This window comes from Oncorhynchus keta, chromosome 34, assembly GCF_023373465.1.
Source record: "Oncorhynchus keta strain PuntledgeMale-10-30-2019 chromosome 34, Oket_V2, whole genome shotgun sequence".
NCBI classification, from domain to species: Eukaryota; Metazoa; Chordata; class Actinopteri; order Salmoniformes; family Salmonidae; genus Oncorhynchus; species Oncorhynchus keta.
In genome coordinates this window covers 17,135,915-17,149,771 of record NC_068454.1, presented here as the reverse complement: position 1 = coordinate 17,149,771, position 13,857 = coordinate 17,135,915, and the positions used below count along the sequence as shown (strand labels likewise).

The 13,857-nt window shown below is 46.7% G+C and overlaps 2 protein-coding genes and 1 long non-coding RNA gene across 5 annotated transcripts; 2 read left to right on the top strand and 1 right to left on the bottom strand.

The window, feature by feature from the left end:
* The first annotated feature begins 467 nt into the window (after window positions 1-467).
* On the top strand, window positions 468-1,461 carry LOC127915037 (uncharacterized). 3 transcript variants are annotated; one of them, XR_008089990.1, is made up of 3 exons: window positions 468-615; window positions 696-1,015; window positions 1,256-1,461. It is a non-coding gene; the product is annotated as an uncharacterized LOC127915037 (long non-coding RNA). The 3 variants fall into 3 exon arrangements; XR_008089992.1 differs by having other exon boundaries at window positions 656-1,015; XR_008089991.1 differs by having other exon boundaries at window positions 551-695; window positions 736-1,015.
* A 598-nt stretch (window positions 1,462-2,059) lies between these two features.
* LOC127914886 (adhesive plaque matrix protein-like) lies at window positions 2,060-5,871 on the top strand. Its single transcript, XM_052492627.1, has 4 exons — window positions 2,060-2,063; window positions 3,881-3,937; window positions 4,165-5,186; window positions 5,275-5,871. The coding sequence occupies exons 1-4, from the start codon at window positions 2,060-2,062 to the stop codon at window positions 5,869-5,871; spliced, it is 1,680 nt and encodes a 559-aa protein (XP_052348587.1).
* A 413-nt stretch (window positions 5,872-6,284) lies between these two features.
* On the bottom strand, window positions 6,285-11,699 carry LOC118370511 (insulin receptor substrate 2-like). Its single transcript, XM_035755545.2, has 2 exons — window positions 8,098-11,699; window positions 6,285-6,881 (listed from the first exon to the last, which is right to left on the bottom strand). Exons 1-2 carry the CDS (start codon window positions 11,420-11,422, stop codon window positions 6,784-6,786), a joined length of 3,423 nt encoding a protein of 1,140 aa, XP_035611438.1. The 5' UTR covers window positions 11,423-11,699; the 3' UTR covers window positions 6,285-6,783.
* Window positions 11,700-13,857: the final 2,158 nt, after the last annotated feature.

The window sequence follows — 13,857 nt, the reverse complement described above, 5'->3', positions numbered from 1 at the left end:
AATCTCAGACAACAGGTCTGTGGTTCTCCTAGCAGTATTAAACCTCAGACAACAGGTCTGTGGTTCGCCTAGCAGTATTAAATCTCAGACAACAGGTCTATGGTTCTCCTCACAGTATCATATCTCAGACAACAGGTCTGTAATTATCCTAGCAGTAGCATATCTCAGACAACAGGTCTGTAATTATCCTAGCAGTAGCATATCTCAGACAACAGGTCTGTAATTCTCCTAGCAGTATCATATCTCAGACAACAGGACTGTAGTTATCCTAGCAGTATCAAATCTCACACAACAGGTCTATGGTTCTCCTCACAGTAGCATATCTCAGACAACAGGTCTGTAATTATCCTAGCAGTAGCATATCTCAGACAACAGGTCTGTAATTATCCTAGCAGTAGCATATCTCAGACAACAGGTCTGTAATTCTCCTAGCAGTAGCATATCTCAGACAACAGGTCTGTAATTCTCCTAGCAGTAGCATATCTCAGACAACAGGTCTGTAATTATCCTAGCAGTAGCATATCTCAGACAACAGGTCTGTAATTCTCCTAGCAGTAGCATATCTCAGACAACAGGTCTGTAATTCTCCTAGCAGTAGCATATCTCAGACAACAGGTCTGTAATTCTCCTAGCAGTAGCATATCTCAGACAACAGGTCTGTAATTATCCTAGCAGTAGCATATCTCAGACAACAGGTCTGTAATTATCCTAGCAGTAGCATATCTCAGACAACAGGTCTGTAATTCTCCTAGCAGTAGCATATCTCAGACAACAGGTCTGTAATTCTCCTAGCAGTAGCATATCTCAGACAACAGGTCTGTAATTATCCTAGCAGTAGCATATCTCAGACAACAGGTCTGTAATTCTCCTAGCAGTAGCATATCTCAGACAACAGGTCTGTAATTCTCCTAGCAGTAGCATATCTCAGACAACAGGTCTGTAATTCTCCTAGCAGTAGCATATCTCAGACAACAGGTCTGTAATTATCCTAGCAGTAGCATATCTCAGACAACAGGTCTATGGTTCTCCTCACAGTAGCATATCTCAGACAACAGGGCTGTAGTTATCCTAGCAGTATCAAATCTCAGACAACAGGTCTGTGGTTATCCTAGCAGTATCATATCTCAGACAACAGGTCTGTCATTCTCCTAGCAGTATCATATCTCAGACAACACATCTGTAATTCTCCTAGCAGTAGCATATCTCAGGCAACAGGTCTGTAGTTATCCTAGCAGTATCATATCTCAGACAACAGGTCTGTAATTCTCCTAGCAGTAGCATATCTCAGACAACAGGTCTGTAATTCTCCTAGCAGTAGCATATCTCAGACAACAGGTCTGTAATTCTCCTAGCAGTAGCATATCTCAGACAACAGGCCTGTAATTCTCCTCGCAGTAGCATATCTCAGACAACAGGCCTGTAATTCTCCTCGCAGTAGCATATCTCAGACAACAAGTCTGTAGTTATCCTAGCAGTAGCATATCTCAAACAATAGGTCTGTAATTCTCCTAGCAGTAGCATATCTCAGACAACAGGTCTGTAATTCTCCTAGCAGTAGCATATCTCAAACAATAGGTCTGTAATTCTCCTAGCAGTAGCATATCTCAAACAATAGGTCTGTAATTCTCCTAGCATTAGCATATCTCAGACAACAGGTCTGTGGTTCTCCTAGCAGTATCATATCTCAGACAACAGGTCTGTAATTCTCCTAGCAGTAGCATATCTCAGACAACAGGTCTGTGGTTCTCCTAGCAGTATCATATCTCAGACAACAGGTCTGTAATTCTCCTAGCAGTAGCATATCTCAAACAATAGGTCTGTAATTCTCCTAGCAGTAGCATATCTCAAACAATAGGTCTGTAGTTATCCTAGCAGTAGCATATCTCAGACAACAGGTCTGTGGTTCTCCTAGCAGTAGCATAATTCAGACTAACAGTTTTTTTGTTGGGGCACAGGGTTGTGTTAACAAACAACATGTTAACATTTATTTTTGAATTTGAGAGAGGAGGAGGGAAGAAAAGAGAGTGAACCAAAGAAAAATGGAGAGCGATAAGAAGGAATGGGTGAGGAGAGAGTGAAGCCTGTTCCCGGGAAGTCAGGAGAACATGAGCTCAATGAGGCTTAAGTGATCCTAACTGCAACTCACCTCAGTGTTTGGGAAACCTGTGTGTGTGTGCTCTCCCTTCCACTAAATCTAACTTGAAACAAAACAAAATACTCAACAATGTCTAATCCTGAACACAATGTAATACTCCTTAACTCCCAGCTAAATGGAGGGAACGTTAACAGAGTTTATCTAACCATGGAACATCCCGTCCTAGTTTATGGGTATCACACAGAGAAGGGGGGGGGGGGGTGAAGTGAGAGAGGGGTGAAAGACAGAGAGAGGGCAGGGTAGTGAGGACAGGTGAAGGCAAACGTTATTAGAAATACGTCACTACGTCTAGGTATTATTATTGGATAGATCTATAATTAACCACACACAGCAGCTGACAAGTCAATCAGGCGTTTTCAGCACAGCTATGCTATCCTCTAAAATCACACCACTTCAGTGAAGTTCATTTAGGTAACAAATTCAGTTAAAATTCTCGAAAGCAATTATTCTTCTCAAAGAAGTCCATAAAACAGGAGGCAATTCAAGGAATTCCTGTAATGGGGCTATTTAGCTATCTAATTTACTAATTGTTTAATTAGTTGTTAAACAAACATCTATGGCATTTTATTAAAGCCAACCAGAGGCCCTCAGCTGGAACTAGGAGCTACAGACAGAGGGCTCTCTGGGCGGAGAGAGAAAGGAGGGCAGAGACCAACTGACTAGGAGACTTAATCACATGACTTACAGTAAACAGAAACTAATGCCAGAAAAAGTGAGAGAAATAAAGAGAGAGAGGGAGGGACAGAGAGATGGAGAAAGGGAAAAAAGTGAGTAAGTGAAAGAGCGAAAGTGAGGGTTAGAGTGATATTTGGTCTCAATTAAATTTCAATTCAAGGGGCTTTATTGGCATGGGAAGCATATGTTTACACTGCCAAAGCAAGTGATATAGATAATAAACAAAGTGAAATAAACAATAAAAAATGAAAATAAACATTACACTTATAAAAGTTCCAAAAGAATAAAGACTTTTCAAAAGTCATATTATGTCTATATACAGTGTTGCAATGATGTGCAAACAGTTAAAGTACAAAAGGGAATATAAATAAATGTAAATATGGGTTGTATTTACAATGGTGTTTGTTCTTCACTGGTTGCCCTTTTCTTGTGGAAACAGGTTACAAATCCTGCTGCAGTGATTGCTCACTGTGGTATTTCACCCAATAGATATGAGAGTTTATCAAAATTGGATTTGTTTTCAGCCTTTCTCTCTGACGCAGATGGTGCTCAGTCATTGCCTCTGAAGGGCCAGATAACCAGTGAGCACTGCTGGGAGGGGCAGGTGCAAGACCCCGGCCCCCACCATCTGCTAACACACACTGAGGTAGAGAGGGAAACAAAAGGGGGGACGAGGTCAGAGCTCCCAAATAAAAACAGGGAGAGAATGAGTGTCTCTATCAAACACCTGACAGCCCAAAAGAGAGAGAGCTCTCATTAAAAAAAAGAGGAAAACATGAAGAAAGGAGAGAGAGGAATGATAAGAGCGTCAGAGAAACACACAGAGAGAGTTTCAGACACAGAGATAGACACAGAGTTTCAGACACAGAGATAGACACAGAGTTTCAGACACAGAGATAGACACAGAGTTTCAGACACAGAGATAGACACAGAGTTTCAGACACAGAGATAGACTAGAGAGCGTAGGAGAGATGAATACATGTTTCTTATTCTGTTTGCAGATAACTGGTGTTTGCTTGTAGCGTTCCCTTCCTCTCTGCTATTCCCAAGGGCCCTCACACACCCAGAGCCAGTTCAAAGGTTACGTTTCTGACCCGGGGCGGCAGAGTGAGGTGCAGGAGTGGGCCATATGGGGGTATGCTTTGAAATTTAAACAGCTCCCAACCCACTCAGTGACCCACCCCCTTCCCTCTCCCATCTGAGTGAGTGTATGCCTACCCCCAAACCAAAACAACAACAATGCCAAAAACACTAGCTTTGGACAGGCTATCAGCTCAATGAGTCAATGAACCAATAAACTAATAAGTCTCAAATACTGATATCTAATTCACAAGAACACAAAGCCAGAGTAACCTACAAATACAAGGCCAGAGTAACCTACAAACACAAAGCCAGAGTAACCCACAAACACAAGGCCAGAGTAACCCACAAACACAAGGCCAGAGTAACCCACAAACACAAGGCCAGAGTAACCCACAAACACAAGGCCAGAGTAACCCACAAACACAAGGCCAGAGTAACCCACAAACACAAGGTCAGAGTAACCTACAAACACAAGGTCAGAGTAACCTACAAACACAAAGCCAGAGTAACCCACAAATACAAGGCCAGAGTAACCCACAAACACAAGGCCAGAGTAACCTACAAACACAAGGCCAGAGTAACCCACAAACACAAGGCCAGAGTAACCTACAAACACAAGGCCAGAGTAACCTACAAATACAAGGCCAGAGTAACCTACAAACACAAGGCCAGAGTAACCTACAAACACAAGGCCAGAGTAACCTACAAACACAAGGCCAGAGTAACCTACAAACACAAGGCCAGAGTAACCCACAAACACAAGGCCAGAGTAACCTACAAATACAAGGCCAGAGTAACCCACAAACACAAGGCCAGAGTAACCCACAAACACAAGGCCAGAGTAACCCACAAACACAAGGCCAGAGTAACCCACAAACACAAGGCCAGAGTAACCCACAAACACAAGGCCAGAGTAACCCACAAACACAAGGCCAGAGTAACCCACAAACACAAGGCCAGAGCAACCTACAAACACAAGGCCAGAGTAACCCACAAACACAAGGCCAGAGTAACCTACAAACACAAGGCCAGAGCAACCTACAAACACAAGGCCAGAGAAACCTACAAACACAAGGCCAGAGCAACCTACAAATACAAGGCCAGAGTAACCTACAAATACAAGGCCAGAGTAACCTACAAACACAAGGCCAGAGTAACCCACAAACACAAGGCCAGAGTAACCTACAAACACAAGGCCAGAGTAACCCACAAACACAAGGCCAGAGTAACCCACAAACACAAGGCCAGAGCAAACTACAAACACAAGGCCAGAGTAACCCACAAACACAAGACCAGATTAACCCAAACACAAGACCAGAGTAACCCACAAACAAAAGACCAGAGTAACCCACAAACACAAGGCCAGAGTAACCCACAAACACAAGGCCAGAGTAACCCACAAACACAAGGCCAGAGTAACCCACAAACACAAGGCCAGAGTAACCCACAAACACAAGGCCAGAGTAACCTACAAATACAAGGCCAGAGTAACCTACAAATACAAGGACAGAGTAACCTACAAACACAAGGCCAGAGTAACCCACAAACACAAGGCCAGAGTAACCTACAAACACAAGGCCAGAGTAACCCACAAACACAAGGCCAGAGTAACCCACAAACACAAGGCCAGAGTAACCCACAAACACAAGACCAGAGTAACCCACAAACACAAGACCAGAGTAACCCACAAACACAAGGCCAGAGTAACCCACAAACACAAGGCCAGAGTAACCCACAAACACAAGGCCAGAGTAACCCACAAACACAAGGCCAGAGTAACCTACAAACACAAGGCCAGAGTAACTTACAAACACAAGGCCAGAGTAACTTACAAACACAAGGCCAGAGTAACCCACAAACACAAGGCCAGAGTAACCCACAAACACAAGGCCAGAGTAACCCACAAACACAAGGCCAGAATAACCTACAAACACAAGGCCAGAGTAACCTACAAATAGATACACACAGCAGCTGTCACACACGCACAAAATATAAAAGGCCAATTCATCCTCAAATGATTTTCATTCCAAATCCAGCAAGTCACAAATGAATGTGAGCATCTTGGAATGCTGACTACGAGTCACGTTGTGGTGCTGAGGGAAGAATGTGGAAAAGCCTGTCATTTCTTGGTAAACACTTTGTTCTTTCTCTCCGGCTGATCATTTGTTTTTCGGGAATGCCATAAATAACCAAGCAATAACCGGCCACAGCCAACTCGTACTGGATCAACTCTGCTCCTTCTCTCTTGCTTTGTTGTCTGCCCTCCTCTGTTCTTACCCCCTCCCTCCCACTGTGGTCTGTTTTGTCCTGATTTTGAAAAACAAACTAATACATGTCACTCCTCTGTCTCCATTCCTCCTCCCCCATCTCCTCTCCTTCCGTAGCTTAGGGCCAGGTCTTTCTTTCTGCTCAACTTTGTGGAAATGACTGCTATGTCTACAAAACAACTCAGTCAGCAGACATGCTTAGGGTTGCAACATTTTCCAGAAATCCTAGTAGGAGGATTCCGGATTTTCGTGCTTATTCCTCCTGATTTTGGGAATACTCCAACCACTATTTCAGAGAAAACCAGGGAATTTATTGAAAGTGCCCAGAATGTTGCAACCCCAGTCATGCTCAAACACACATGAAATCCCTTATTACACAAACATAAGTAAATACACTGGCATAATACTTCTTAACACACACCCTTGATTGAGTATGTTTGGCCAATCAGTGCATAGGTTTTTAATCCCCTTGGGAGCAGGTGCAGTGTGTGTGTTAGTCTGTTTTGTAAAGTTCCTCACGGTAAAACAACAACGTGATCTGCAATCCCCCCAGTAGGTTAGAAAAACAAGTGAAAATTCACATCTCCCAGCAGCCTTTGAACACTACATTCCTAACATGAAACCCAATACCTGACAAGTGATAAACAACTGACTCACTTGTTTTTCCGGGGAACCCAGTGCACTGACTACACCCAGCCCTTCTGTTTACAGCCAGAGAGGGAGACAGAGGAAGAGAGAAAGTAAATGAGGAAAGGAGAAAGAGAGCACTCCCTTTACCAGGGCATTGCACATCACAACATTGTGTAGCCGCTGCTTATAGGCCTACAAGTAAATGTATATTTCACCATCAATGTCCAAACCAAATATATGGGGAGTGTGTTATTTACTGTTGTATGGCAGGCTACTGATACTACAGTAGACATAAGCCAGGAACGAGGTGAAAGGTAATGTTTTGGTTTCCCCAACCTCAATAGTTACGGACGGGGTTTAAGTGTGATTTGGTAGGTGAATTGTCCCCTAAATCGATGTATTTTCTGTGATCATTTTGAACAGAATCAGTTTGAGCCTACTTTCCAGTATAGTTGCTGACTCGTATCCTAATCCTCTCAGAGCACATATAACTGTGTTACATAAAGAAGAAACCACCTAGCCGATATATTCCTTATGGATTGTTCTGGCATGCTGAGCAAAAAAAATCTTTAGCATCATTGAAAGCAACGCGTTGGGATATTTACTCCTGTACATTTGCACGAGCGTAGTCTGGTCCAGAAGAATAACTGCGTCACAGGAAACGCTGGCTGGGACTCAAGCGCACACATTGATCCAGAATTCAAACAACTTCAATCATTTGCATGACGAAACCACGCGTATTTCCCGCAGCCATGGCCTGAATGATGTGCTGAATGTGTGTGACAGGCTACTCCAAATATCACAGTTGATTTGCACTGAATAAGCTGCATAACAGGACTAATACGCTACACTTCTCATGGTGCTCCAACTTGCACCGTCACGTATCATTTCAGCCGCCATGTTTAATAAATCATGTTCAGAGAAATAAATCATATCTATGTTATGGTAAGTCGTTTCACTATAAGCAGTATACACCAAATACATTTGTTTAAATGGACTTGCAATACCAAACATAAACACTAAACAGTTTGATGAAGCTCACGCAATGGAATGTATTTTTCGTAATGTTAGTTGAATTGACTCAATAAATCAGAGCACACATTGAAGGGTAAGATTCCTGCTTCTACTTCCTGGCATGGCTACACGCAAAATGTCTAGTCCAGCCATTATGCCATCATTGACTTAAATGGAGACATCCTTTCTATTCATTCTATTTCTATGCCATGGATGAATGAATGGGCTCATGATAAGCATGCAAAGGCACACACATAATCGACAGAGGCTCACCTTTCACTGCTGTTGCAGTCTCCTTGAAGCCCATGGTGGCATAGGGGCTGGCGTTGAAACTGTTCATGCCCCCCTTGCATCCACATGCTGCCTTGAACCTCAGCAGTCCCTCACAGCCCCCCAGAGTGCTGCAACCCCCCAGGCTCCCTTCCATCAGGTTTAAGGCAATGTAGTTGAGTCCGTTTTGGTAGCCCGCCGATGTCTCCCGGCACATGGGGCTGTTGCTGTTCCCATACTCCTCGTCTGAGCCCTCCGAGCTCCGGACCAGCCGCGACACGTTTTCCACCGACGCCGAGCTGTGCCGCTTGTTGGCATCGTGGGCGAACGATGGAGACACTGGCGTTACTGTGGTTGTGGAGGAGAAGGTCTCGGAGCTGTGGCGCCTGCGACCCTGGGGGTCAGCCCGGATCACCTTAGCCCCCCTGTCTGGGTTGATGGGGGGGGTGGAGGGACCCCCCAGGAGGAAGGACTCCACAGGGGCAGGGGGGACCACCACTTCGCCCTCTCCCCCCAGGGTGAGTCTCTGGATGCAGGACGAGGGGCTGGTAGGCAGGGGGGTAGTGGAGTCAGAGGGGCACAGAGAGGCAGGGAGAGAGACAGAGGGGTTGGTAGGACTGAAGGTCATCTCAGTGTAGTCGTCTTTTACAGCTCCAACCAGGCACACAGGGCTCACATGCTTTTGGAGAGGATATTCCACTAGGACTCTCTCCTCCTCCTCCCCCTCCTCCTCTCTCTCCCTCTGATTATCTCTGTGAGGCTGGCTGGGACACACGAGGAGCACAGGACTCGGCTCCATGCGCCCTATTGAAGAAGGGGAATCCCTGTGTTTGGAAGAGCATGAGCTGATGTTGATGTTGACGTATTCGGAGAGTGGCGGGGAACTCCTCGCCGGCCCGTCCACCGAGCCCAGCGATGAAGCAGAGCTTTCAGTCGTGGTAGAGACAGGCGGGTATCGTGTGGCGTTGCCAAAGTCTATGTTGATGTACTCCCCGGGACTCCTGGGCTCAGAGGGGAGAGGGTGTTCGCTCATACAGGGCAGTGTCCTCAAAGAGTCAAGGGCGAGCCGGGTAGGTCGACTCACCCTCCCCCTGTGGACCAGACCCCCCTCCTGGGTCACCCTGCCGGCTCTGAGGATCGAGGGCGCTGAGGAGAGGGTGTTGGTGGGGGGCGTACCGATGGAGACTGGTGAGATGGGACAGTAGTTGGACTCCTCTTCTATCCTCTGCCTCTGTAGACTCATCACCACGTACTGGTCTGTGTCTGTGACACCGTTCCTCTGGGGCTGGGCTTTGAGAGAGCGGGGCAGGGAACTGATGGAGTAAGGCTGTCTGTGGTGAGGGTGAGGCTGGGGGGTAGTGTCTGTGAGGAAGTAGTCTGAGGGGGTGAAGGACACCAGAGGGTCCACAGGGGACATGTTGAGGTACTCCTCATTGGTGAGTTTCTCATCTGAGCTGTCCACAGACATCTTGGCCCCGCAGAACATCCTCATGTAGCCGCTGTCCTCCAGAGACACACTGCCAGGGGAATCTGTATGGGGACCCATCCCAGCTGGAGAGGGGTGAGAGCGGGGGTTGATGATCTGCTTTGGGGCCGACACACACATGGGGCTCATGGGCATGTAAGCATTACCTTTGACCCCCGCTGTCTGAGGGGCCACACCTGGAGTCATGGGCATGTAGCCACTGTCGCCTAGGTGACCGTTGGAGCCTATCTGGACAGCGCCATAGTCCTCGGGATAGGTCACTTTTGGGGAAGCCATGTGAGAGCTGCGACCCGATTGGCAACCACTGGTGTAGGTGGCCCTCATGAGCGTGTATTCGTCCAATGAGGCAGAGGAGACCTGGGGCGGTGCCCTGTGCTGGCGCGGGGTGGTGAGGGAGTATGTGCGTTTCCGGTATGCCTTGTCCAGCTCTGGTAACCGACGGTAACCGTTCTGTCTCTCCATCACCATGTAGCCGTGCAGGTTGCTGCCTTCCCGGGAAGGGGGTGTGTCTTCCCTCAGGGACTCTGGGGTGTTACTGCGGAGGGTGAGGTGTAGGCCTGCAGGGCTGGAGCCATAATCATCACAGGAGATGAAGCCCCCATCACTGGGGGAGACCGAGGCACTGCAGCTGGAGGGGCAAGGAGCACTGCTCTCCGAGCAGGAGGACAGGCTAACAGGGCTGGGGGTGGCTGTGGGTGGAGAGTGAGACAGAGGCATGGACATGGACTTACTGTGCTGGAGGGAAGAGGATTCAAATGTCCGGCAGGGCCGGGCTGTAATGGTGTTTGATCTCCCTAATAGGTTCGGTTGAATACCGGGGCTGAGGGGACTCCCGTTCACAGACATGGGGCGCACCATGGTGCCTTCTCCCTCGCTGGCAGTGCGTATCCGGCAGGAAGTAAATTTACTAACTGGGGAAGTTGTGGCCATGCTGTCAGTGCGCGACCGCCGCTGGAGCCCGGTCTGGCTTGGAGGAAGGTTATTGAGGTGCCGCCGGGTCGGCACGGAGATGGGGTTAGTGCCTGAAGACTGGCTCTTGCTGCGCGGCCGAAACTCTGACAGCTCCTTCATGGCTTTCATGGCCTCCAATATAGTCTCGTGGATGTTTTGCGCCACCACTGAGTCGTCAGCCTGCATCCACAGCTCGCCTGGTCCTGTGGCTGCTGACCGTCCGACCTCGATGAAGAAAAAGCTCTCTGAGTGCCCGCATCTCCGAATGTTCATCAGCTGTAAACTGACGGACGCGACATCCGAGTTGAGCTTTACGAAGCTGATAGTCCGGCTGGATAAACACAGTCTGTACACCCCGGTCAGATTCCGGCTCTGCCCCAGCCCTTTGGATTTCAGGTTCACTTGCCATACCTCCTTATACGCGGCAGTTACCGGCGTAATCATCCCGTAGTTCGACTCATCAAACCCCACCAGCGAAGAAGCGGAATTGGAAGCGGAGCCATCAGAGTACACTTTGCCCTCGCTCATTAAATCCGTTAAGACTCGGTACCAATTATCCTGCTCTTTTTCATTATCTGCCGCAACGGCAAAATATTCGTCCTTGGTATAGAGGGCGATAAGGTGTTTGTGTTTGGCGTCAGCTCTCTTGTTGATATTGAGGCAGCAGTCAAGAGGTATAACCCTCTTTGCCGCTGACTTGTTTTTCCATTTCTTCTCGCTCTCGTAGTACTCCAGCCGGGCAGGGAAGCCCTCGCCCGGTTCCTTCAGAACGAAGAAGCGCTTGTGTCCGTGCTTCTGCTTCTTGAGGTATCCACATTTCTTAATCTTGGTGTTACTAATGTTCGCGTTGGATAACAAGTGTCCTCCCCCAGTATTTGGAGGACTCGCCATTCTATCGTCCTTTAAAAAACAAATCTCACTTTCGTTAACCTGTTGTTATATCCTCACTTATCGAAGGCTGGAGAGAAACTCTGTATAGTCCGTATCTCTCAGAGACACTTTCACTCCAGGCGCCGGCTGTGCGTTCGGCGTCTGTAGCTGTTTAACAGTAAATAACCCATATCGCTAGAGTGACCGGAGTGAAGAGGGAAACAATATGTGACGTTCTACACATCCAGCTTTGGTTACAAAAAAAGAGAAGGGGAGGAAAAAAATGCACACACTGACACTGGGTCGCTGCTAGCCGACGGGGCGTACCTGCAAATCCGCCTACTTATTGGGCTCATTGGTGGTGGAGAGGGCTGCATGATAGTGAAAAGACTCCGTCAGACGTTAGAAAGCCCTCCCACTCAATTACATTCAATTCAATGGGCTTTATTGGCATGGGAATCATATTTTTACATTGCCAAAGAAAGTGAAATAGATAATAAACAAATAGGAAATAAACAAGGGAAATAAACAATTTAAAAAACGTACATATTACACTCACAAAAGTTGTAAAATAATATTGACATTTAAAATGTCATATTACTGGCTATGTACACTGTTGTAACAATGCACTCACTCTCATACACACTCCTGACCTCTTGCGACTCAATCTGGGAACTGTTGATGCTGTTCATGTGCTATTCGGAATGTCCGATGTGCTAACTCTTTGTAGTTATACTCGTGCCGCGTTCAACCAGTTAGCAAGTCGGAAATGTCAGGGTTTCCTAGTTCCGACTAGCATGTGAATGCACCATTCGCCCGATCATATCTGTAGCCAGTGGTGCATTTATTAGGCCTGTATGCATATTAAATGCGTACGTGTATCCTCTTCTTGCAGAGCAACTCAGCCTATGTAGCCTATTATCAAATGATTTATGACGAGGCCTATCACAGATGGCCGGTGGCTATTTGGGTTAAGTATTGTTGTATTTATTAGGTTTGTGCGCAGTATAGCATTGATGATGTCTTGTGTTTGGTTAGTGCGCAATAAGGAGGGAAAGCTCAATTATATTCGTCACAGGTTTCAGAGTGGATAAACTGCTAGAAGTTTGAGTGAATGTACGCCTATGTTATACTTATATGTTATTTTATTATGATAAGTTAGTGCTATCAATAATTTAACAATGCTATAATAGGCATGTAATACAAGCCTTGATGATATAAATAATTAGGTCTATTTGCATTCGTATTAATTTTTTACACAAGTTATAGCACAATTCTAAAAACACGGCATGATGCATGATCTAGTAGATTCTACAATGGATTATCCATGCTCCGAACGGCAATTGGCATCAACTGCGATTTACAACGTGATGAGGCGCATGGGAGAGGAGGGTGCGTGACTGTTCCCAGTCTGTACCCAGCCTCTGCCCTCCTACTTCAGAAGTAAACAAGCATCACGAGACTGCGGCTCTGTGACACAGCTAGGCTGGGAGGGAGAGCGGGAGAGCCTCTGACGCAGGCAACACTCGATATTGCCCCTATGTCCCCTGATAATACCCTACATTCATGCCTGTGCCATGATGGGCAGAGAGCCCTCTCCCTCTTTTCCTCTCTTACCGAATTTGGCAACAGAAAAGTAATTAAACAGTGAAATTGTAAACAACCGTGTGAGAATGAGAGAAATGCCGCGTTCAAAACAACTGGGAACTCGGTACTCGGAAATCTCCGACTTCAGTGAGTTTAAGACAACTGTGAACTCGGAAAAAACGAGCTTCGACTGGGAAAATTTGGTTTGAACGGTCATCCAACTCGGATATCAAAGTAAGAAACTCGGGCATCGTTCTAGAGCTCAGAGCTTGGATTACGTTCAAACCGATTTTTTGCAGTCGAAGCTCGTTTTTGTCAGAGTTCCCAGTTGATTTGAATGCACAGAATGCGGAAGTCAGAGAGTTCCCAGTTGTCGTGAAAGCACCAAGAGCCCACCGCGCGCTCCGTAGATTGTTACGTAAGGCGCGCGCCCACTGGCCTATTTTTACTGCGCCCAGGCTTACAACAGTACTGCAAGAGTATATTTGCCTTCACAGACTGAGCAAAAGGGGAGATGACCTGTTGGATGCTTCCTCTATTGCGTATTTGAGCACAGATAGCCTACGTTCCACGCAGGAAGGGGAGGGAGAGCGGAGAGAGCACCTCTCAACACAGAAAACAGAAAAATCATGACCCAAATATGGTTATATTATTTATTTTTATTTTTATAATGACGCAGAGTCATTGGTCCTGAATCTTCGTGCGTCAGCGGCAGGTGATGTGCGTAGTGATGAAGACAACGCTCTGCCCAGCTGGCTATCACGCTCCCGCCCGAACCTAAAATCCTGCCCGTGCCACCTCATCCCTGATTCTTGTCCCGTAGACTAGAGTGAAAGCGGTCTGTTGTGAAAAACACCCTGTCTGTCTGC